Genomic DNA, 25,873 nt, shown 5'->3' with positions numbered 1-25,873 from the left:
TATTCATTGCAGTTTGGAAAAGGTTTTGACACAGTTTGACCAACATATAGGTAGATACAGTTTACAGAAAATATAGTTGAACAAGTAGGCTACCACTCTTTGAGAGGGCGGCCTTTATGGAGGGTTTATAAATTGTAACTAATGGCTTTTACTAATGGTTAATAAAAAGTTCAATTTTGTTCTGATTAATGATTGCGAACTGATTTAAAAGACCTAATACTAACCATTGACAAAGCCATTATTTGCAACTTATAAAACTTTTAGAAAGAGTGCCTTAGTAGAGTGGTACTGTTGAACTTTGTATTTAAAAATTAACACACACGTTGCACTGAAAGAATTTGGACTCCTGACCTCTATTTATAATATGGTTGTCTAAATAAACTGTATAAACTTGTAAAAAGAAGGAAAAAAAGATAGAGAGAGAGACACACACAGAGAGAGAGAGAGAGAGAGGACGAATGAAAGAAAGAAAAAGATAAAATTGGGTGGGTCAAATATAGGTGAGTTTCAGGTAAAGGCTAGTGCAGCTGTCACGTGATTACGCAGAGCCAATAGCCAGATGACTTACTGGTCTGTCCAGGTGCCGATATCAACCACTTGCTTGACGTCTGCGTAGTCACCTCTCCACATACTGTAACTGAACTGTAATAAACTAAGACGTATTGGTAGTAATGTAGATAAACAAACTAAAAAAACTTCACCACATCTCACCTGAGGAAGAAGGAAGAGGAAGACTGCGGCTCATGGCTGTGATTTTGGTCGCTTTCATATTTGTGTTCGCCGGTTTATGTAACAGGACTTTCCTCGCTGTCGGTAAGGATGTAGAAACTTAAACTTGATTTACTACTTAGATGGGTATGCGTATGTTTTATTGGGAAGTTTTCATTGACTTTGTTTATAGCTGCAGGATCCACCTTTTTATTTTTGTCATGTTTTGCTCTTAGAAGCTAGTTTTAGTCACCATCAGGTTACTGGATGCGTATCAATACCAGGTCAATGCGCATGTGGTCAATGTGTTTATTGACACATTATCTGTCACGCAGTCACATGTTGTTGCCTGGCAACAGAAGGACCAGACCTGGACTTTGGACCCGGATGTGTGATCTTATGTTTGAGGAAAAAATGAAGAAGAGCAAATTAATGTGTGAAAGAGGAACCAGAGAGGGCCAGTTGTGCAGGTTATTTGTTAGGTTTTGGTTAATGGTAAATATGAGCGCATGCGCAGAATATCCGGAAGAACCGGTCAAGTCAGCGAGACGCTTGTTGTTAGTTTGTCTGACATGTAGTCTAGGCTATTTCCTGACAGAAGATCAAATAAATATGATGCTTTGAATAACACTTATAGAAAGTGTACTTAAACTGAAGCAGATTCAGTGTTTTTTTTAATATCTTAGTCAACAATACACTCATTTGCACCACATCTGCCAAGTTGAAAGAGTACAAGTTCACCTTCATGCACCATTAGACTCTTGCTCTTTGCCAGCAACTACACTTATGTTGTGTCAGTCTTCAGTTGCTCCACAGATTGTATGCAAACTGTTTGCATCCACAGACTGTATGCAAAGTGTTTGTCCTAAAGGAAGCAAAGCAATGTCAAGGAATTTGCTTACTGCATGTATCTGATTCCACAGCATTAAGCAGGGATGTATCAACTCTGATAACCTATTAAGTAGATCGTGTATCAGCCACAACATTTCCGATTCAAAATAAATTCAGTTTCTCTGTCAGTGTCATTATAAAATCCAGTGTTTTAGCTATTAGTTACTGTTGCTGTTTCAGTTTGTAGAGCCACAGCAATCCCTTATATCATGTTATCTTACATAAAAATGATGATATCCTGAGAAGAAGACCTGTGTAAACCTCCTCTGTATGTATTTGTAGGTCAGACTTGTGTGGATGAGGGCAAGTTTGAGGAGCAGGTGCTCTACATAGGGCAGCAGGGGCCTTCATATCAACTGAACTGCCCCCTGAAGCCAGCTCAGCCCCAGTTCAAGCTATCCTGGCTGAAGGACTGTCGGCAGCTCGACACTCAGGATGGGAAGGCCTACCTGACGTTTGCCAGCCTCAGTTTGGAAGACCAAGGGAATTACACCTGTCAGCAGCAGGACAACAGCACAGCTTCATTCACTGTGCGTCTCATAGTTAAGGGTAAGTATTATTTCCAGAATTTACAAAGTCATTTCAAACGTGATCCTGTAATTGTGTGTTTCTCGTAGTAAGGTATTATTTGTGTCTTGCAGTAGAGTGTGTACAGGAGGGGTGGGGGTGGGGTGGTGAACAGGCCAGTTGAACATATTGGCTGCACCTGCACGGAGGCATTTTGTTTCAGTGTGCCTTCCAGCAGCCCTGTAAATGTCTCAGACTTTACCTGGCAACGCACATGAAGGCCTCCATTGTCTGGAGCTCTTGCAGTGGACACAGATAACATTGGTATGTCTTTACACAGAGTCCCAGTGCTCCAAAGCCCCAGAATTTCAACCTAAAGTGGACCAAACCAGGCTCCAGGAGAATGTAGGATCCACTGTGAATCTGAACTGCTCTGCTCTGCTCCCGTGGAACCCAAGTGAGAAGCAATGTGATACCACGCTGCAGTGGAGTAAAGATGGCCAACCTCTCAGCAACCACACAGTGCTTTGGCAGAATATCTCCTCATGGTGATGTGAAGCTTTTAAAACATTTAGCTTTCCATCATTAATTATCCACTTGCCTCAAAGAACGTATTTGACAGTAGAGTATCTGAAAGAGGACGTACGATTGAGTTTTCTGTCCTACTTATTAGGTCCCCAAGTGCCGGCCAGCTGATGGTAAGCAGTCTGTTGGTGATCACCCTCAGGGAGATGGAAGATTTTGGGCTGTACAGCTGCACAGTGAGGAACGTTTCCTCTGACTTCAGCGTACAGATTATAAGTAAGACAATTTATGATGCCTTCATGTAAATATGCTGGCTCTTTTATGTTATTTCTCGCATCTTGTGTTATATGGTCAAAGCAATACCTACCGCAAAAATAAAGACAGAGTTGGGTGTTGACATATGAAACATATAAACTAGCCAGTTACTTGGAGAAAGCCTGGGAGAAGAGAGAAAAAGCTCTTTATCAAGATAAGATGTAGATATGTAACAGTTCTTTTTCTGAGAATAGTCCATTTTGTCAGATTTATGTTCTTTCTTTCTCTACGTACCTTTGTATATGTTTTACCCGAAGATACATATTTTGTATTACAGGATCTTATAATATCATGTGGGACTAAGTAACTAACATCAAAAATCTGTACTTAAGACTTAAAAATGTACTTAAGACACAATAAGATGTGCAAAGCATCATTGGATTAGGAAGCGGTCGTCCACACAGTGTGTCAGCTGCCTCACTGGCTATGTCTGGGGATTTTACAATTTAAATAGGCACATGTCTTTTTGTATTACATGCAGCATCTCAACTAGTGTGATACAGAAAATGTTTAAGCCACAACTTGATTTGTAAGGACCCAGTTGTACAGACACACTCTAGAAACAGAATCTACATCCAGCAGTTTGTTATGATCAGTTTTAATTAAACTGTTGATTATTTTATGCTTATTTTTTGCTTGTTTGTGTGTGTGTGCTCAGGCAAACCCAGCCACACAGCTGCTGTTATTGCAGCCGTCATCCTCCTCCTCCTCCTGGCTGTAGCTGCTTTTGTGTACTCCAGGTGTCACTTAAACATCAAACTCTGGTACAGGAACTCATATGGAGACTTTGAACTGAATGGTGAGACTTGTATTAAAGTGATATGAGATTACTTATATGCTCATGTGTAAGACTGTAGACTTAAAGCCTCTGTTGTGTTTGTGTCTTCATGTCTTCAGATGGGAAATTATATGATGCCTACATCTCCTATGTGAACAATGACTATGACAGGAAGTTTGTCAACTTTATTCTCAAACCTCACCTGGAGAATAAAAATACGTACAAGTTGCACCTCAATGACAATGATATCCTACCTGGCTCAGGTAAGTTAACATTCCTGTCCTACAGTCGTACTACTCTAATACTGTTTTTTATAATCACACCTCTGTCAAATAGTCTCATTTCTAACTATCACTTCTGCTGCAAATAAGCACTACAGGGATATTTAGCAATTCTGTCATACTTTTTACTTGTTATTGCAAAGTGGTTCATTTTAACAACGCACAACGATATTATGTGTCTCCAGAACCTTCTGCAGAGCTGCTAATGAACATGAGTCGCTCTCGGCGTCTAATCGTGTTGCTCTCCCATGCTTACCTTGATCAGGACTGGTGCTCCAACAACTTCAGGTCAGACTTTTTCAGATGTGCACAAACAAAACTCAGGGACTACAACAGCATATTGCTGCCACCATGACAAAAACATATTTGCTCAGTTTCTTGTTATAACAAGAAACTTTTTTGTTTAACAAGATACTTTCATGTTATAACAAGATATTTTTCATGTTATTGTGAGATATTTTCTTTTTATTACTAGATACCAAATTATTCAGTTTTTCAGTTTCTTGTTATAACTTACCAACTTATTATAACATAATAATATAATTTGCAATATAACAATATAAAGTGGTATGTTGTTATACCAAGAAACATTTTGTTAAAACAGAATCATTTAGTATCCAGTAATAACCTATGAAAAGCATGTCATTACAACATGAAACTGAGCAAATATTTGTCATTGTGGTAGCAATACTCTGCCACACATAAACAAAACAGTTTCACTTTTCTTTCTCTTTAATTAAAAAAAAAGAAACTACACTGTTCTCATAACATGTACTGTAAAATGACATTAGCATCAGTACAACGCCACTTGAGGTCAGTGTTGTACTGTTGTGTCTGTGAGCTATCATGAAATACAGAAGCTGTGTGTGTTCCCAGGCAGGGCCTTCTGCACTTGTTGGAGCTGTGTCAGCAGCCCATCATCATCCTGTTGGAGGGCCAGTCCAAACGCATGAGGCCTGAGATCAAGCAGCAGCTCAGTGAGCACCAGCACTGCCTCACCATACTCACTTGGAGGCACAACTCCGTGGTAAGATCCACACGAATGCTCATTTGTGCTCCTGTGAGCCAAAACTTTCTGAGCACACTGACAGCAGAATACATAATTAAACATTAGTAATTTTACACTATTATGTTTGGGTTTTGAAAATGTATTGTTGGTGTCTGTCTCCTCTTTCTCCTATCTGGGAACATATTGTGCTTAAACGAAAGAAGTGGGCCGTGCTCAACTCACAGTTAGAATGTAATGAGTGCAGACGCAAAAACATAAAAAATAATGAATGAAGTTGTCAGCACTCAAAAAGAAGTGTGTATCAATTTTTAATGATGCACACTAGGAAAAAAACGGACGTGTTTGAGCCCTAGGCTTCCCTCAGCGTTACTGACACAATCATGGGTGTGACTCCTATTAACCAGCCGCCCAGAACCTGCTGGTGATACCACCAGCTGATATAAATCATCCAAACAGGCATCATCAATAAACAATACTAATAACAAAAATAATAATAAGAAAATTTAGGAAATATATCACATGTGATTGCAACAACCAGATTGTGACTGACTGATTTACACAACAACATGACTGATACCATGTATGTATACTAAATGGGGTTCAATATATTTACTTAACATTTCGTATGTTGTCATAGTAACAGACAGATAAGTTTGTCACTATCTGGTTGTTGCAATCACATAATATCAGCTGGGTGTGTCACCAGCAGGTTCCTGGCAGTTTGTTAATAGGGTCACACCCACAACTGTGTCAGTAATTCTGAGGAAAGCTTTGGGCTGAAACACCTGTTTTTTTTTTGCTGCTGTACAACATTTAAAAAGTGATACACACTCATTTCTGAGTGCTGACGGCTTCATTTGTTATGTGTTTAACATATTGCGTTTCCCTTGAAGCCAGTCGTACAGTTAAACGATCAAGTGAGTGGACTCTGTGATACTCAACAGTTTTTCAGATCACCAAAAGCACCTGAAAACTTGCTTTTAAATTATTAAGTACTTTTCTAAAACATTAAATATTCATGCATTATAAGCAGCAACCAGAGTTTATGGTTAAAAGAAATGATACATTATCAGACATGATTTATTAAGTAACTCAGCTGACCTGCTTCATCATGGCTGTGTAGGTTTGATCAGATTTGCTTGATGCGAAGTATGAATGTAATACTATTTTGATTTAAATATTGCTAAATCCTGAATGTTGCACAAAAGTTTTATGTGACCTTTCTCACATAACTCTCATCACCTATCGCATATCACCTTTTTCTACCTGAGCCCTGCCTACTATCAGTGAGAGGTGCACTGACAGTCAGTGTCAGTGAAACAACGAAAACTGTTCCAACTTAAGCAGAACATGTTGAATTCAAGTAGGACCACATCTCTCATAGTAAGAAGCTGATTAAGACAAGCGTGTTTCAGTGTTTCAAAACCAAAATGTTAATTCAGTTAAAGCCAATATTAGTTTTTATAGCAATGAAAAGTATTCTCCTGCAGTTGGGAGAAAAAGATTAAATAAATATAAATTAGAAATGTACACCATACAATATGTTAAATGCATGTAAGGCTTCTGCAGTTTAAGAATCATTCATGCTTCAGTGTGACCGTTAGTGTGTATAACGTGTTGTGTTTGGTGTCCACAGACTCCGTCCTCAGTCTTCTGGAAGGAGCTGGCCTTAGCGATGCCTCGCAGGGTCGTCTTCCACAGTGAGTCTGCAGGCGACCCCCAGACTGTGCTACAGGATGACAAAGACCCCATGCTGACCCTTGACCCCGACTACCTGGACTGCCGCTCAGACACGGACCCTGCTGGAGACCTGGGTAAGAGCAGCAGTCAACAGAGTAGCAAATTATTCAATCACTCATATTAGGTGCTCTTCACATTAGGATAAATATAAATAAAGACATTTGGATCAATAGCAATGCTGTTCACTATGTTTTCACAAACAAACAAAAGAAATTTATATTAAAGCTGCACTGCCTTGTATAAATGACGGTGGGAGATAACTGATTCTGTTTACCGAGACAACATGCAACGTTCACTGCAACACGTTTGAAAATCGTCTGATGCTGACTGTGATCCAGAGATGTAAATGCTTGCCAACTGTTTGGCACCTCTTGTACTGTTCATCACAAGAATTAGAACATAAACATTTACAGCCTGTGTGTGCGCAAGCCTCGACTTGACGAGAGAGTCCTTGGTCTGTTTTAACAGCATGCAACTGAAACCTACTGTACTTGACCTAGTTTGAGTCTCGTTTGAATCAACAAGCACTGACGGAAGCACAGTTAATCTTTAACTTACTGGGAAATCGTACCACATGATGAGCTTGCACATATTTTCTATGCTGGCTGGTTTGTTGTGATTTGTATCAAAAGATACTAAACAGAAATGAGAGGCAAAAGCTGTTTGGAAGAGCGGCATCTTATTGCTGCAGAGTAAAATGATTTAGGAGTTTACAGCTACGCTAACGGCTCTGTTAATGTTTGTCATGTTCACCTTGTAAGTTTAGAGAGTTAGCATGCTAACAATTAGCACTAAACACAAAGTACAGCTGAGGCTGATGGGGATGTCATTAATTTTGGTCATTTGGTAATTTTGGTCAAAAATCAAAGTACTGGAGAAATTGAATTTTGACTTGATGGTGACGCTAGATGAAAAGTTAGAGGATCACCAATGTTTTTACAAATTATCATGAGGAGGGCGTGAATGTCTGAACAAAATTTCATGGAAATCCATCCAATTGTCGAGATCCTCAAAACCACAAATGTCATCCTCATTGTGACAATAGAGGAAAAGTTGGAGATAAAAAAAAAAAAAATCAGTAGGATTCATCCATCCAATAGTTGTTGACATATTTTAGTTTGGACCAAAGTGGTGAACTGACTGACCAAAACAAAAAACAGGCAAAACCAGAATTTAATCTAAAATTCAGATGAGATACTCAACTATTTAGAGATTCTTTTATATAAAAAACATGCATAATGCAGACTAAACGTTACAACATTAAAGCACTGTATTTTTTTATTATTTGAGATGCATGTCTCACCTTTTGTCTCTCTGTTGCAGGTGTCCGCCTCCCTGTGTACAAGGCTCTGGCCTGTAAAGCTCCGGTCCTCCCTGCTGCTCCAATCACAGTGGCTGAGCCCAAACCCTTAGACATCGACGTGTCTGATCTGGGATCACGCAACTATGGAGCCCGCTCAGACTTCTACTGCCTGGTCACTGAGGACGACATTTGAGCCAAACTCCCCTCATCCCTGCTGATCTCTGAAAATAAACACCTACATGGAGATCCTCATTAGCTTTACTTTATATTTATATATGTCATGTTAAAGAAATGTTCTTTTTCTTTCCGTGTGTTATTAAAATCAAAGTGTTTATGTTTTTTTTTAACCAAAGAGAGATTTTTAATGTTTTTGTATTTTGTGCTGTATCATAATTTATGAGGAATTGTACAAGAAATTATCTGAAATATTTGAGTTAATCAGGGAGAGAAATAATTTACTGTATATATAGAAATGTTTATTATCATTTCAGAACCAGTAAATCTTTATTAGTCCCCAGCAGAGGGCAGAGTAATGTCAGACACGATGAAGGAGTTCTGCTTTTTAAGCTTTTTGTTTTCATGGGACAGTTGACTATACACAAACGGTTGGGAAGTAAAGAGCAAATACATGTGACCTAAGTCCTGGAGTCAGATTTAAACCAAGAACAGTGTCACTTGTTTGCACTCCAGTCGACTAAAGCAGCAGGACACACATGACTGCAGAACCCGCAGGTCCTGACGTTTTTGTACAGGTGTGGGCTTTGTGAGTGAATCATGGCAATCACGTCAATAAAGCAATTTGACAAAATACCAGGATTTCTCTCTGTAAAGGTTGATGATTTCTGTCCTCATGGAGTAATAATTACCCGCAGTGGAATAAGAGCCTAAATAAGGGTGCAGCAGGGAAGGTCTTGTATTGTTCCTGTCTGAGCAGGAGCAAATATGTAAACAGGGAGTGGCCAACATTTCACCATGTTAGTGTCAGTCTGTACAGCTGCAGTAAATGCTGTGGCACACACACACGCGAGACACTTAAAAAAATGATAATTATTATTCAAATCTTTCTCTTTATTAGCTGAAAAATATCCGGATACTACATCTGCCTGTACACAACACAAAGATTTAAAGATATTAAACAAAGAGATTTAAACAAAGAGCTTTAAACAAAACACAGAAACACAAGGTCAGCACTTATCGCCAAAGAGCAGTTAATATTTGAGATTTTTGCAACAAACCTTTTTGTATGAATGCTTACAAGTTAAAATATTTTTAGAATATTAAACTTGCCAATATGAAAAAATTAGATTTCAGAAATGTGACCCAAATCTGAAAGGTGTCGAATTTTGTTATTGGCATTAATAAACATTTATAAAAAAAGATTTCAAATACCAAACAAATATTATATTTGTTCTGAAAACAAAGTTATAACTGCATCATTTTTTAACCCCCTGTGTATCATACACACACACACCATTAATTACATCAGATAAACAGCAGTTAAACTGGCATGAAAAAGAAAAATAAAGTCTGAGATCTGTTAGACAAAGTGATTGCAAACGTCACACATCAGCATTTTGTATAACAAGACTAAGATTTTGCATCTTTGAAAAGCGCATAACTAGATACAAAAATGAACTTTGCAGGTACAACCATTATCCCAAGATTTCTGAATCAAATGTATTAACATCCAAATTTCAGCAAACTATTTCTATAAATCTCCTCTGGTGTACATTCAGATATTTTGACTCATTCATAAACACATTATGTTCCTGATAGAACATATTTATCTATCCAAAAACTACAAAAACAAAGTACCGTATATAAAAAATTACATCTGATTTCTGTGTAAAAGAGAAAGCAATATTTACAAAAATGCCATGTCAGTACCACATTTGATTGTAAATGAGTTGCAACAGTGAGAAAACAAGGCACAAAGTCTCCGCCATGTTGTCCAAACTGAAACACAAACAGTTGCAGTTTCATCTGGATACACGTTGCTCTGACAGAAAAGAAATCCCTGATTCCACACTAAAACATACAGTGTTTAAACAAGAGTAAATGCTTAAGGTGCACACATTTGCATCTGAGTCCATCAATAGTCCAACGTACTGGATCCACATTTGTACTGATTTGTCCATCGAGTTTTAAAATACACAGGAAGTCCTTTTCCGCCGGGGTGAATCCTCTGTCGCTTGTATGTTCATGTTCTTATCACTTATCAAGTATGGATACAGATAAAAACTGAGCCTACGTTATCTTTGGATGGTATGGAAGGGTTAGATTTCTTCATAGGTTGCTGGTAGAGTGTAGGACTGATCACGTTCTTTTACATTGTCGTATCGGCAAAATCCGGTCTTGTAAACCCTTTCTGTAACACAAAGAAGCAAAATGGACGTTGTATAAACACGGAACACACACACACACAAAAATCACTGTGCATAAAAGTATTTTGTCAAATATGACGACTGACAGATGTGTCAACAAAAACTCCCTCAATGGAATTCCATCTGGGTGACTTCTAAGCTCACAGTACAACTCAAGTTCATTCAGACCATCTGAGAGTTATGCAATTAATCCAGTGTTTATATAGCTTGATTTGTGTACAATTTTTTTAAATCATGTACCAAGTTGGTTTGAGCATTTGAAACTGTACATAGGACAAACAATAAGGCATTTTTGCTCTGTTGGGACTTGTTCCTTCGGAAATAAGCTTCACACCGCACCCTTGGGAGGGGCAAGCCGTGATCTGTATAAAGGCAGTAAACCTACCTAGTCCTGCCCAAGACGCGGACATGCAGGACTGGGTGTGTGTGTGTATGTGTATGTTGAAAGAGTTGAAGTGTCAACAGCCAGAGATGTATAGTTATTGAACATGTGCCTTCCAACCGATGAGAGATTAAATTACAGAGAGTGAGGAATGTCATCTGTCACACACAGACAACACACATCGTTTCTGTCACTCTCACTCTTTTTTCATGCTCCGGCACATGCAGAGACAAACACACACACACACACACACACACAGATATAAGAACAAGGGTGGGGCGCCACGAAGACAAAGCTTTTCCACCGGGCTTCAAATTTTTTGTGGCAGTCCACATGAACAATTTAAATCATTGTTCTTGTCTGTCTTCATAAGTTTTTTTAAAAGTTTTTTTAAACTGAGGGTGCCATTTTGGGGGTTAACCAAGGATCTGAATTTAACTTTGAGGTGTCTTTTCTAATTTTGATTTAAATATGAATGTAATGTTTGAAGAATGAGAGCTGAAAGCTGACAGATAAAAAAAAAAGTTCTTTATTCAATTAAAAAATTGAGAGCAGCTGTTTTCTGAGAATTCTTTTAAGTCAATAAAAGATGTCCCGAAGTGCGGTAAACTGTAATCATGCATCAATAAAAGTTGGCTAAATGTCATTTTTTATTCATCAGGTGTTACTCATCCACACGTTTTCTTTTTTTTTTTGTGCTTTCAATGACTGAAACCTGTAAAAAACAACCACCCACTCATCAACATGTTTTAAACATGTTTCAACATATCTATTAATGTTTAAAACTACTACTACTACTACTACTACTACTACTACTACTACTACTACTGTGTGACTTGATGGTAAGGTAATACAATTATAAATAACTTTGAACATTCATGATTTGAGAGAGTTACTTTTTTGAGGCATCTGCCTGGATGTGAGTATTCTGCTGATAAAAATACTATTGATCTTTCCTGTCAATTATGTAGAGCTCATTTTTAGTGTCTCCTACCTGTTTGTAGTCTTTGTGCAGTTTCTTGTACTGGAACATGTTGCTGAGAACTGTGGCTGCTGCTTTGGCTGCTTTTATCTTCGCAGTGCTAGAAAAAAGATTCATCCAAGGTTAACACTTTGGTACAAAAAACCTCTTGTGAGAAGATCAGCAGTGAAACACATTTTTGTCAACTACAGGATGAAATATATGATAGTAAATATAAATAAGATATAATAATAACACTAATGCAAACGTCTGTACATTGCAGCATGTTCACCTAAGAAATCATTTAGTTCCTGTTTTAAAGACCACTCACCTGTTGTCGTGACAGTTCTTGATGGCGACCAGTTTTGTCAGGCCATCGAAGAAGGTGATGTCTCTGGCAGCTACGGAGGTGCTGGTCACTAAGTTATTGAGAACGCCACAGATGTTGACCACCACCTCGCTCGAGGGCTCCTTCTGACGTCCATCCTCGGGCAGCTTGGTCACAAGGTTGTTCACCACCTTTGTAGCTGAATTACGCAAAGAGTATTGTTAGGATGATAAGTTTAATGTTACTACTCAATTTACATGATGAAAAATATCACAATTAAATAATTCATTCTGGTTTGTAGTCAACATGATTTCCTCACTGCCAGTTGTTTTTGGTAAATACTTATCTTCACAATAATTCACATTTGAACAAGTCATCTGTCATGTTTGGTATTAATCAGACCATGATTTAAAACATTAGTTAGTGTTCAGCTCAGTGCTTCAGTGCTCAGTGTTGTGAAAAACGAGGGATCTCAGTGACTGAATGTGGCCTGATACAGTTTACATCTAATCTCCCAAACAGCTGTTTTGATTTACTGAGACTGAGCTGTGAAAAGCAAAAAAGTGCACATGATTACAAAAACTACCAAATAATAGCCGTAAAAAATTAGAATCTTATAAACAACAGAATATCCACTACTGAAAACTTCATGTTGATATTTAAATAGCACCGAACTTACAGAAAAGCACTCAAATATTTCACCTTGAAAGCCATCCATCCGAGTTTAATATTTATACTTGTATTCTCCCTTTTTTCTCCTCTTTGAAATTTCAAAAACTTGATCGTAAGACACAAAAATTTAACTGAGAAATTCAAACTTGCACATACAGGATACCAATCCAGTTGTTCAAGTTTGAGTTTTTCATTTTAAATTCTACCAATCATATTTAAGCAGCATGATTCTCTGACTTGAGTTGAATTATTGAATCAGAATTTGACTGAATTTGAGCAAATTAAATTTTTTCTTTTTTTTTTTTAAATTATTGACTTTTCTCTCTGAATTTATGGACCCTACTGGACATTTCAAAGAGCACACTTCACACCACATAAATTCAAAGTAAAATATTCTATAAATTCAATAGTATTAACATTTCAACATTAAGCAAGTTACTTAAAACATTTAAATTATCATGGTTTCTTTATTGCTTCTTTATTAAAGAAAGTGACGGCAGTGCTGGGGAACAGACGGACTACAACTCGGCAAATCACCTCTGAATTCTGGTGAAAGAGTCTCATAATGCACAAATTACTGGAATATGTCTCAAATGTGATACAACAACAAATTCTATTAAATAGGTTATATGTATACTCTATTAACGGGTAACTCAGAGGCATCAAATTCTTTATAAATAACAGGATGAAAAAATGAAAGACTGACCCATGTCACTCTTATCTCTGGCATGGCGAGACAGATTTCGGAGGAAGCCTGTGAGGGAACGCAGCTCCAGGTCATTGTTGGTACGCAGCAGGTCCAGCAGCACTGGCAGCATGCGCTCCTGCTCCACAGCCACCCGGCTCAGCACTGAAGCCCACTGCAGATAAGAAGAGAGAAAGACGATTCAAATGTGAAACAAACTGAGATTATAGCGTTTGAATGCTTTACAGGAGTACTGATTCATGTGCTGCTCAATGCTCACCCTCTTGTCTCCAGCTGTGATGTTCTGCAGGGCTCCAGCAGCCGCCTCGCGGGTGGTGGAGTTGATCTCACACTGATGCAGCACGCGGTTGTACAGCCCCACTATCTGAGGGTGCCACAGCCACTCAATCCCCTTTGGCACGCGAGCAACCTCGGTGAAAGTAGTGAGATCCTGGTTCTTCTTCTGTTAGGGGAAGAAAGATACAACGAGGCAGCGTTGAGACTGATGTTCTGGTCCTTGCACAAAAAATGCTGATGGGTAAATCTCACGTGCACTTACATTTTTGGCTTTCCTGCTCTGAGGTGTAAAGCAACCGATGGAGTCCTTCCCTGAGTCTTGAGCTCTGGTTGGTCCTTCCAGGCGGAGCAGAGCAGATGGAGGTATCTCAGCGTAGAGCTGGTAGGAGAGGTTCCTCAAGACACACACTGCATTTTCCACCCCCTAGAAACACACACACACACACAGGCAAATTAATACACACAGTAAGGGTAAGACAGAAACAGCATAAATGAAGCTCCATCTCGTCTTGTCTCACCTTGTCTTCTGTCTTGTTCTCATCTAGCGAGGCCTTGATGTAGTCCACCAAAGAATCCACCAGTCCGTGTGTTTCTCTCATCTGCTGACGGGTCTTCTCATTTGAACTCAGATTCCTGAACACAAACAGAGAGAGTGAAAGGTCAGAAAGCTATTTCAGGTAAAATTCTGTCAGAAACCATGAATGCCATTAGTTTAGCCAGATGGTGCAAATAGAGATAGCAATTCAGTCTGGCTAGGGAAAGGAGTGGGGTTGCACTCCTACTGGCACTGTGCTGCAGCACAGATTTCACAATGACATGATACAAATCATGCAGGGAGCATTGCAAATATTCCCTTAATGGTACTTAATTTGGAGATAAAAACCCTCCAGGGTGCACTCAAACAGAGCAGAACTAAACAACTGGGGCGTGATGGGGATGATAAAAGCTCCTATAGCTGTTAGCTGACACATGAGTTGAAGTGTCCTCCCAAAAACAAGTTCTTCACATGCAAATATGGTCATGGGAGAACAAGCATGCACAGGTGAACCAGCAGGAGAAATCCATGTTAATGAAGCAGCATATTGCAACCACTGAGAGAAGACACAGATAAGTGAGCTGCACCTGAGGCATCCTGTGGTGTTGTAGAAGATGTCTGCCTCGGAGGGCGACTGCTGGATGCCCCCGGAGTCTCCGCTGCTTGACAGAGGAATGAGGATCTTCTCTGTCAGTTCAGGAAGTATCTCTCTGGCCAGTTTCTCCTTCAGGTTGTCTTTGGATGAAAGGTTCCACAAGATACCTACACAAACACACCAGGGGGAGCATCAGCAAAACTGACATTTGTAATTAATTTTCCATATTTCTGTTACTTCTTTAGTGTTTCATTTCTCAACCTGAATGTAAGAACTTTTGGACACTCTACCTTTTTTTTTTTTTTTTACAGTAACGCTTTTTCACTTTCTTGTACATGAATCCCTTTCAAAACATATGAGAAATACTTAAATGGCAGTGAAGCTAAAACCTGGATTACGATGTGGGAGGTACATGGGTTCTATCTGACAGTGGTACTACAGTATGTGGCCAAGACAAGACCTCCGTGTCATATTTTGACAAACTACCCAGAAAAACATGTATAGGCACAGTTGCTGTGTTGTCTTTAACCACTTTCCTAAAGTTTCTTACTGAACATGTGACATAGACACAAGTATTTCAACATTAAGATGGATACAAATCAAGGTGTGACAGTTCAAAGGAAAACGTGACAAGGCCTTCACTCATAAAAGGGAGTGGCAGATATACTGTTGGCCCACAGGCCTAGACAACTTCCATAAACACTCCCTTGCTCCCCTCTTCACACACCCCACAGAAAAGACGGCAGCTCAACCTCCTGCTCTGTGTACTCAGACACACTGCATATGCCTTTCAAATTTACACACAGGGGAGTTGGAGTTGCAACACACATTTTCTAAACTTTCAAGGAGTTAATCTTATGAGAAAGTATGAAAGTCAGTTCCATTAACAACAGATACTTGTGAATAATGACTGTAGATGAAGGCTGAGCCAAATGGAAACAGACAGACAGTCAAGCATTGAATAAACGACAGCACACTCACTAAAAGAAAGAATATTGAAAGAAAGAGTTCCTCACCATCTCCTCTTAAAAAATGAAACTATCTCACACTACAATTTGATTACAGTAAAAACTGACAATCTGTGGATTCCTGTAAAAGTCGCTAGTTGCAGCTTGCCATCCTCTTATTAGTTTGGTGTGAAATAGTATCAACTTCAAAGGCTGCTGTGGGCTCAAAGAATTTCAAGGACACAAATAACTGAACACTGCCAAGATCATGTTGCATCCAGATACTGTGACTAATTTACATTCATTTTTATGGTTGAGGCAAAATCCCAAAACCAGCATTCTGAGATCAACTCTGCGTGTTGTGTCATGTTTTTGTTTTAATGACTAGGACCTGGATTTTCCTACCAGTGATGTTCTTGTGGAGCTCATCATCAGAGTCCTTAAGTGCTTCCACAAGCTGAGGGATGCCGCCCTCCTCGATCAGGGTCACCTTGTTGTCCATATTCTCATAGATAAGGTTGCGTGTGGCACCAGTGGCATAACGCTGCACTTCCTGGTTTTCGGAGTTGAACAGCTTCACCAGCTCGCTGATGCCCTTGCAGTGACGAACCTTGGGAGGGGGGACAGAAAAAAGTGTTCTGTTTTGGACTTTTTTATGTATGTTTTAGTAACCTGATTGTCTGCCATGATTAGGTGATTCAAAGTTTTTAATCATTCATTTGTAGAAACTAGTTGTAAACAATCGTCTCATGGATTGAAGCCCTTATGTGTAGAATTCTTTTGTGATTAAAGCGTCTTTAATTTATTCTAACAATTTTTTATTTGTAGAAAAATTAGACAATCTCAGTGAAAACTGGTACAATCATTCCTCTAAGGATACCAGGGTTGCATCCATGGTGCACTGGCATACAAGGCTGTCAATTGTTTTGTTCTTGTTTTTATGATACAGCCACTCATAATTGCCAAATTCATTATTTACTTTCCTACAGAAAGTTAAATTAGGAGATTCAATACCACTTTCATATCTGCCTGCTAAATATGAAGCTGCTGCCTGCAGCTGGACCTTAGCTTAGCTTAGCATGAAGACTGAAAACAGGGGGCAAACCACTAGCTGGGCTCTGGCCAAAGGTAACAACATCTGGTTGTCCCTCTAAAGCTATTTTGTGACTGTGTGCAGTGACTTCCTGAAGTCAAGCCCATAATGCCCTGTAAAATCACAACTTTTTGTTTTTACACTTTGGTTTTGAAAAGGTTAAATAAACAATATTTGTTTTTTTATGTCCATGCAAACAATGCTGAACTACTCTTTTTAATATGAAATCATTTGGATATCAGAAATGTTCAGAGATCTCATTTAACACCAACTCCAAAACCAGAAAAAGAAGCAATATCTTCAGAGCTAAAAATAACATCAACAAACTAAAGCACCAGACCAAATTAGGCGACTGAACTGCCAAAATGGTGTCTGTCATATCTGATAAGGGTTTTCAACTCTAAAGTACAAAACACCTATACAGGGCAGAGTCCACATATCTTCACAGCAATGATAATAACTGAGCAACATGTGGAACAACTGGAACACACCAGAATGGAAGCAAAGCTGTAGCTATTTTATGTCCCCAGAAATGGAGAAACATGCATCAATGAACACATACTTGAAGGAAAACTATTTTCCTGACCGAGTTTCTCAATAAGGGATTGCAGAGGAAAGACAGAGAGGAATTCTAAACACAAGTCTAATCTCTTTGAGGTACCTCATTTTTGGCATCGCTGTCATTGTAACACTCATGTTGAATGTATGCAGCCCCCAGGACCTGCAGAGCAGCATCAGGCTCTCTCAGGTACTGCACTGCTGTGGGCATGTCCAAGGTGTTGATCCTGCCAAACAAGCAAGTGGAAAAATTAAACCAAAGAATCTAAAACATACAATTATATCATTACCCTGCTGTTATGCATGGTTGCACAAAATATGCAAATTGAATGTTCAAAAAAATGCAATAGAGCAGCCACAGTAATGATTCAAAGATGATTTGTTTTTTTCTTGAATCTCTTCTAAATCACACAGTGGTCTGCAAATCCAATTCGGCTAACGATGTGGGATGTGTGAAATGTGAGGCCTGAAACTGAGCGACCACACCCAAAACCAGTCCTGCAACTATGGAGCCACCTCCCAATCCACAGCTCTTAGGCAATACACTATTCACATCAAACAGTCACTCACTAAAACCTCTTGACACATGAAAAGTTGTGACACCATCATACTGATGAATCACATTTGCTAGAATGTCACTGATGTTCAGGAAAGATAAAACAAACTTAGTCACCAGAATTAGAAGAGCTGTCACCTCCATTGATAAGTATTAAGGAAAAAGACATTAAAGCATTATTCTATATTTTTCTTGTTCTCAACAAATCCCAGAATAAACCAACCAAGACCAAAACCAACAATGTGTTTGTCAGTCTTTCAATACTTTCAGACTTCTCTACCCTGTCTGTGGTTTTCAGCCCCAAGCCCACTTGTTCCTACTGAAGACATAAATCTTTAATAACAGCATTTTTCACAAAGGCTCAGTAATTTTCTAAAATATCTGAACACTGCAGCCATTTAGGATGGGAGTAAATAGTGAGTACATACTGTATGATAGCTGTTCACTGTAGTAATGTCATCCAGTGCAACAATTTGGCTATTTGCGTGTTTTTAACAGTTTTTGGGGCTCTATGGAGCAGAAGAATAAGATGTATCAAGCTTTGGCAACAGTCAAAACCTGTTAGAAGGATGTATTTATTGTTGGTTTTTCATGGGATTTAGAGACAATAAGAAAAATAATGAATATCTCCAGCCTTATCCTTCAATCTTCTCATATCAGTCAACATCATCATGTACGCAGTTTGGTTGTTGAAGCTGATAAAACCTAACCAACCAAGTGTAAACAGAGGCCTTTTCTGCAAATACTGATTTGCATGTACAGCCTACCATTCCACATTAAGATTTGTTAGTTAAATTACAAGAACATGATATTCAGTGCTGTAAATTAAAACATCCTTGTGAATATGAACAGAAACAATGAGATGTGAGCTTCTCACCCGCTGAGGTTGCCCATGCTGGCTCCTATCTGCATCTGCCCATTGTAAATGTCCACACCTTTGCCCACACTGTGTAAGCTTTTCATGGACATGGCATGTGACAGGTTACTCTGACGCTGCATCATTAGGTTCCCCTGGGAACCAGAGGACACTCCAGATGCGATGAACCCTCTGTCCACTCTGTCTCCTCCTCCTCCATAGATGCTCCCACCTGACGACATCTGGTGCTGCAGGGTCCCAGACACGGAGCCCATGCTCATCCGGTTTCGGTTGTTAATCCTGCTAATGGTGCGGTGGGCTGGGCCTTTGAAGGAATGTTGCTGCTGGATAATCTCTGTCTCTCCTCCTGCCATCCCTCCGCCACGGGAGAGAGTGCCACTGAGAGATCGGCGCATTGTGCCTCCTCCTTGTCTCACCTGGCTGGTGTAGCCATTCATTGTGCTCTGGGCGTACTGGCGCCCGTAGGTGGCGTCCCGGTCGGAGACCATGCTGCCAGCATCGCTGCTATCGACCGCCCAGGGATACTGCATTGGCTGCTGCCGGAGTGAATGCAGGGAGGCGGTTTCCAGGTCCATTCGGTTCTGCGGCCTGGTGTTCCCTTGGTAGCCACCTATGCGTACGTCTTCTCGGTAATAAGTCCCACCACCACCGCTACCACCAACTCCTCCACCCCCTACACTGATCTTCTGGAACTGGTTCATGACCGGGCTAGCAGACTGGCAGCTGAAGCCTGACTTCTGGGTTATTCGTGGACCCTAAAAATGAATAATGGAGTAAATTTTATAATCAACTGTGTAAACAGAGTTACTCATTATGTTCTAGTGTGCTGCATGTGTGGGTGAATTTGAAGAAAAGTGGTTTCAAAATTTGACCACGGGGATATGACTACCACTGGTGGAACAAAGGTCATGCTCTCTGTATTATTTGTTATATTCATTTCCATTTATCACATATTTGGGAGAAAAGAGCTTCTTTATTGTCTTAAATATAAAATGTAGACAGATTGGACAACATGTGAAAGTCTAAAATGCAATCTCAGGTCTCCTGACGTTGGTATTTTTTAAGTCCTGATTACGCTCGTAGCTCAAACATCTGTGGCGCAAAGCCAATGTCTTCCTGTTGAAAACAGAGGAATCTAGAGGGTGGACTTGAAAACCCTGAGCTGAACTTGTCACAGCTTACTGTGAAATACTACACATCCTGTGACCTGGGTGACCCAACAGAGAGTCACTGATGATGTGGGTTTTTTTTAGAACATCCAGTTAAATGACACATTAGGTGAACAGATCACTATTCCCAAAATATGTGTGAATACATGCTGAAATGTAAAAGTGATATAAAGATGTTGTACTCACCATTGTTTTGGAGCCTGAGTACATGTAGGATGATTTAGAGCTGTAACCTGGATTATAGGTCTGATATTTCATAGTTGAAGAACCGCCATAGTCTGAAGTGAAGCAAAGAAATACAACACATAATGACTAAATACAACATCACATCGATAACAATGATACAACTGTATAAAAAACAGCCAATAATTTCTTATTGATAAAAAGAATAATTGTATTGCCCCCTCCCAACAATGTTTACCCTGAATTCTTTTCTGACCAACATGTTGAACCATCTTAAAACGTCAATTCACAAAACTTAAATGTGAAAAACAATGTGTATGAACAGCAAGAAATGTCACACTTTGATTTAAAATGTTGACATGTTTCTTACTTATAAGAACATTTGTCTCTTCTTGAAAAGTTTTCCAGCTAAAAAGCTCATCAGCACCTTAGGGGGAATTTCATGACTAAAACTTCCTAATTCTAAAAGTAGTAGTATCACTGTCAAATTCAGTGGGCAGTGTTTTGGCGTGTTATGTCGCAGCCATTGTTCCTGTTTCGCTTTAGTGTTTGCACGAGAAGTATTAAAAAAATATTTTCTCTTTTGCAAATACAGACTTTCCATTTCTCTTTATTCTGAACTCAGTTGCTGACTGTGCTCCTGAATCAACTACTGAAAGGTTAAGTACGGACAGAAAATGTGACCAGTGCCTTTTCTTTGCTTTGACAGCAATAAGAAATATAATGTGTATTTGTAATGTAATGTGTATTTCTAAAAACATTGATTAATGTTGTTTGAGTATCACATAGAAAGCAGAAAAATGTTGGCTATCCTAGTAAATGCCTTAACCAGGAGAATACTGTAACCTACAGTCTTGAACATGAACACTTCTAATAGTGTTTGTTGTGTCAACTGATCATTGAGCTCTGTGACATACATAAATAATACAGCATCAAGTCAACACTGACCTTGGAGGCGTTACTGCACATAACAACACAATCGCCGACACAATGAAAATTTAATCCTGTTTACTTTTATGAGCTCATGTTTATAAATTAAAACGTAAATTTATTTAGTCTGCTGTTATTTAATGCATTGCTATTCGTATAAGTTAATTTAAACATAATTCAGACTGACTTTCTTTTGTAGAAGACCTACCTTTAACATAGAAAAAAGTGAGAGTTAAAGAAAGAAAAAAGTCAAATTACCAAGGACAGCAAAGTGACTGTAGCTTTAATTTCGGCATGACGGTTATATCAAGATGTTATGTGGTTAATTTACAGCAATGATTTGCATGAAAGGCAGTCTCTCTGAAGACGATTCAGTTGCACACACAGTCACCAGGTCTGAGGTCTCTGGTTACCGTTCACTTGGGAAACAGTTTACATCTGACACATAAAGACTCTCGCTTTGCTTTCTCAACACAGAGTGTGTGAATGTTTTGCTCTTGTACCAGAATACAGAGTGACCTGACAGGTGAGTTGTGACTGATGGCAGACATGCAGCAAAATGTTGGCAGGAGTCATAGTTCATCCGCTCAAACACCTGGGTCGACTGGAAGCAACAAACCCTGTTAATTATATATATCTACTAACCGTGTTATTATGTTTATTTTATTTCTCATTATGTGCCAAAATATTTTCTTAGGAATCAGTTGTACAGCCTGTAATTTCCTAATTATGACTAAACAAAAAGAACAGCCAGCGTGATGATAATGTCATTCTTTTTTGCAGGTACCAAAGTACTAGAAAAATTACAATTCTGATCTAATGACGGTGCTAGATTAAAATTACAAGTCATCCTGGAAGGACATGTCTGTCTGAACAAAATTTCATGGAAATTTATGCAATAATTGTTGACATTTGACTAAAAAGCAAAAATGTGGAGCTAGTAGAAAAGTCACCAAAGTCTTTTGGATTCATTGTTTAGGGAACATAAATGTCTGTACAAAATTTAATAGCAATCCATCAAACATCTGTTAAATATTTCAGACACCCCTTAAGTTACAACGCTAACAAAGTAACCAGCAGTCAGTGTTTGAACACCAGTGACACCTTCAAAACACCTTTTGAATAGTCTTGCAATACCAGGCAATCAGAGATTTCCACCTGCTGAAGTCTGGAGATTTCTAAATGCTCAGTAGTTGCTTTAACAGCGGCAAAAACAGCTGCTAACAAACCTACGCCCTTTACATTTTGTCAAGGACACGCCTTAACGGAAATGATGCTCTCCCCTCATTCTCCTCCATAGTGAACTGCATGTCACCGCCCCAATATGAAGGGCCGCCCTAAAGACTTTGGATTGGTTTGTCTAATGCAGGTTTTTTTTAAACTCTAATTGTTTCCACCCAGTTTTAACCTCAAAACCTGGATGATTGTCCTCTGCCTCTATGAGTGTTTAGAGAGTGTGAGTGTTTAGAGAATGACATGTGAGTGATTATTGTTAAATCCAGGCCGCACTGATTGATTCACAACAAACTGATTTATTGCTTTGAGGGAGCCCAAACACTCAATGAAGAGGCTACTGTTGTGAGACTGCAACTAAAGGTCACAAATAAAATAATAAAGTTATCTGATGAAACATAACAATAAGATAACTTTATGTGTGTAGCCATGCTTGTATGTTTGTATGTTAAGTCTAAACAGTTGTAGGTTTTACACTTCCCATGTGAGCAGAAGGGAGAATTGAACTGTCTTCATGCTTCATTACTTCTGAGCACACACACACACACACACACACACACACACACACACAAAACCAGTTGGTATAAAGGAGAATGACTCACATGTCCCTGGCCCGGCCCCAGCCCAACCCCGGCAACACCCAACACACCTGAGAGCTTTTACAACACACAGAAAACACACCCTGCAAACCTCCATTGAGTTTTATTTTTATGTTATTGACTTCACACACACTCCTCATAAATACCATATTTTTTCCACTCTCCCTTTCTGCTAACATTCCTCCATCTACCAATTTGTCATTGTCATGAATGAACATTTGCAGGTAGCATTTAGATACAAAAGAGGAGCAGGTTATCTGAGTGTTTTCCTCACGTGTGAATTGTCTCAAAGCTCATGCACTGGTAATGAGCTTCTCGAAAGCCACAAACTGCTGGAATGGCAGCAATCCCTGTTTTTTTCTCTCTCTCTTCTACAGGTTGCAAAAGAGGATGAATATGACGGGAACACATTTTACAACTCTGTCTTCCACCCAGCAAAGCCCAGGGCAAAGGATGGGCACACATAACACTGTAAAACATCACACTCTGCCAAGTTTTTAATACACCGCAGCTATGTCTGACTAGTGTATTGTCAAGTGTAATAGAAACAAAAAAAGAAAGTGACCTATTTAGCAGATGTGTTACATGTCCCAAAGCATTCCAGCTATCAAAAAAGGCACGAACAGAATGTTTGTGTCGGGCTGTCGAGGCAGGTATTGTTGGCGCCTCGGGGAAATACTGAAACTAGACAAGTGAGAAAAATGCTCTTCTGATGTCACCACACAACCCAGAATATAAAGGGTCATATAAACAAGGTCTGGAGGTCAAGCTGCTCTGCCTGCTCACTGTAGTTTAGTTGAACACAGTGAATTATGGGACGTGAAAGAATGCCTTCATGCATCATGGAACAACAAGCAGGGCCAGATTTCAAATCAATTAAGTTAACTAATTCCCAACTCTCCTGGAAACCTTTCATTCCCCATGTGGGAGTCTCACCACCGCTTATATAATAATCCCATCTCAACTTTGTCTGCGTGCCAAGACGGCTCAGACAGACAACATGTGACAATACGACATCTTTGAACACAGACAACAGCTGGTTCCCATGACACTGTCATTGCCCAGGCATCTCTTGAACCCTCACCTCTTAAAGCTGAGTAAGACCTGTAACCCAATCCAACAGAGGGAGGCTTTCACCTTAGTCTGCTATCAGGGAAGTTCATGAAAGCGGCACTTGTTCAGGCCTGTTACACATTAACCCTTTCTCATGTACAGGTAGACTCCATAGTGTAGATCGCTGCACAAGGCTCCAGCATATGTTCATCTGCTACGAACCTTCAGAGCAGCTGGATGGACGAGTAACAATAAAACAGGAAGAAGCACGCACAAAAAACCCCATGCAAAAAAGTCCCCACACACCAGGCGTATTAATGCATGCACATGAAAGTAAAAGCTACTTCATTGATATGAGTCACTTTGGGAAAGTTTGAAGTGGGTTCCAATAAAATAAAGGAAAAGTTACTTTTGGTCATCTTTAGAGCTGAAACGATTGGTTAATTAATCCATTAGTCAATTAATCTGCAAATCTTTTGAAACTGGATCAATTGTTTAAGTTATTTTGTATGCCTGAAGCCTCTTAAATGCAAATATCTTTGGGTTTTCGAGTGTGGATCAGGCAAAACAAGACATTTGAAGATGTCACCATGGCTCTGGGAACTTGTGATGGGCATGTTTTGGTATTCTGAGACCAAACAATTCATCTAGAAAATAATCCGTAGAGGTGTAAATAATCTTTAATTGAAGCCCTAATAATCCTCATGTTCACAATCTATGAATATGCTTGTATGGTGTGGTTGGGGGGGTGGCTAATATTTGAAAAACAATAACAGGACTATAACAGTTTTATGGGATGTCCAGTATTTGGTGGTGAAGCTCCCCACTGAAGCCAAATGAAACCACCCAAGATAATAAAATTTTATTTCAGTTATATGGAGTAAGACCAACTAAAAGGGTTAAAGGAGGAACTGATAAGATAAGAGCTTTAATTCCCCTTCTCTAGGACAGACAGGTGGCCAGTTTATATAAACTCACCATTACAATACCACCTGTATTTGTCTTCCCTGAGCCTGAGGACTCACACAAGTACTGAATACTGTCCCAAAGCAGGGCATAAAACTGGTGAAGCCTTGTGAAAGTACGTAAAGAAACTTGTTGATGTTTACCTGACATCGCGTATTGTGTGGCTGATCCATTCTGACGCGGAAGTGTGGACTTCTCGGCCAGTCTCATCTGGACCTGCTGCTGGACGCGCCGCGCTCTGGCCACCTCGTCCGCAACGAAGCCGCCGTCCCCGAGCTGGATTTCGGACGGGAGCCCGTAGGTGGTGACCGAGCTGTTGGGCTGTATAGCGGACAAAAACACGTTCTCTGAGGCCATGGTCATTGTGAAAAATTTGCCGAGACGACGTCTGGACAAAAAAGTGTCGGACGCAGGTTGTTTGCGCTCTGCGTCGTGGCAGCTGAAACAGTCTAGAGGCGCACAGACACAAAGTCTGTCAGAGCTGCACACAAGGAGGGTGGAGCTTCAGAAAACCGAGACCCGGGTACCTGACTCACAGGTGAGCCATCTCTTCAGATAACAATCACATACGATCTATGTCGACTCAGACTCCCGTCAGTTGAAGTTTTTGAAAACAAATTATTATAGATTATGATAAGCATCGCGTCTGTCGAAAAAGATCTGAAAATGACTCATTATTATAGATAAATGAAACAATGTATTCTTTGAAACATTTTTTTTTCATGTTTTTTTTTTTCGTTTTATTTTTGTTATGTAACAGAAGGCTTGGGAATCCTCCAGCAATTTTTTCTCACGTTTTCTCACTTCAGGTAT

General features: G+C 39.5%; 2 protein-coding genes across 2 annotated transcripts; one reads left to right on the top strand and one right to left on the bottom strand.

Moving 5' to 3' along the window:
- The first annotated feature begins 565 nt into the window (after window positions 1-565).
- sigirr (single immunoglobulin and toll-interleukin 1 receptor (TIR) domain) lies at window positions 566-8,867 on the top strand. The gene is made up of 10 exons (XM_067590004.1): window positions 566-813; window positions 1,882-2,148; window positions 2,447-2,654; window positions 2,780-2,907; window positions 3,605-3,745; window positions 3,844-3,987; window positions 4,191-4,293; window positions 4,882-5,032; window positions 6,651-6,828; window positions 8,078-8,867. The coding sequence occupies exons 1-10, from the start codon at window positions 744-746 to the stop codon at window positions 8,248-8,250; spliced, it is 1,563 nt and encodes a 520-aa protein (XP_067446105.1). The 5' UTR covers window positions 566-743; the 3' UTR covers window positions 8,251-8,867.
- A 237-nt stretch (window positions 8,868-9,104) lies between these two features.
- Window positions 9,105-25,564, bottom strand: pkp3a (plakophilin 3a). Its single transcript, XM_067589977.1, has 13 exons — window positions 25,204-25,564; window positions 20,283-20,374; window positions 18,928-19,682; window positions 17,598-17,721; window positions 16,249-16,453; window positions 14,889-15,063; window positions 14,285-14,399; window positions 14,029-14,190; window positions 13,750-13,932; window positions 13,491-13,644; window positions 12,116-12,311; window positions 11,818-11,905; window positions 9,105-10,425 (listed from the first exon to the last, which is right to left on the bottom strand). Exons 1-13 carry the CDS (start codon window positions 25,421-25,423, stop codon window positions 10,384-10,386), a joined length of 2,511 nt encoding a protein of 836 aa, XP_067446078.1. The 5' UTR covers window positions 25,424-25,564; the 3' UTR covers window positions 9,105-10,383.
- Window positions 25,565-25,873: the final 309 nt, after the last annotated feature.

Source organism: Thunnus thynnus, chromosome 5 (assembly GCF_963924715.1).
Source record: "Thunnus thynnus chromosome 5, fThuThy2.1, whole genome shotgun sequence".
NCBI lineage: Eukaryota > Metazoa > Chordata > Actinopteri > Scombriformes > Scombridae > Thunnus > Thunnus thynnus.
The sequence above is the reverse complement of the archived record's forward strand: the minus strand, read 5'-3'. Positions and strand labels throughout refer to the sequence as shown.

Excerpts from the sequence above, each read along its gene's own strand:
- sigirr (XM_067590004.1), top strand. The coding sequence starts at position 744 with ATGGCTGTGATTTTGGTCGCTTTCATATTTGTGTTCGCCGGTTTATGT. Across the intron at positions 4,294-4,881 it reads TGGTGCTCCAACAACTTCAG|GCAGGGCCTTCTGCACTTGT; the intron begins GTCAGACTTTTT and ends GTGTGTTCCCAG. Across the intron at positions 6,829-8,077 it reads GGACCCTGCTGGAGACCTGG|GTGTCCGCCTCCCTGTGTAC; the intron begins GTAAGAGCAGCA and ends TCTCTGTTGCAG.
- pkp3a (XM_067589977.1), bottom strand. The coding sequence starts at position 25,423 with ATGACCATGGCCTCAGAGAACGTGTTTTTGTCCGCTATACAGCCCAAC. Across the intron at positions 20,375-25,203 it reads CACACAATACGCGATGTCAG|ACTATGGCGGTTCTTCAACT; the intron begins GTAAACATCAAC and ends GCTTCACTTCAG. Across the intron at positions 11,906-12,115 it reads AAGAACTGTCACGACAACAG|CACTGCGAAGATAAAAGCAG; the intron begins GTGAGTGGTCTT and ends TCTTTTTTCTAG.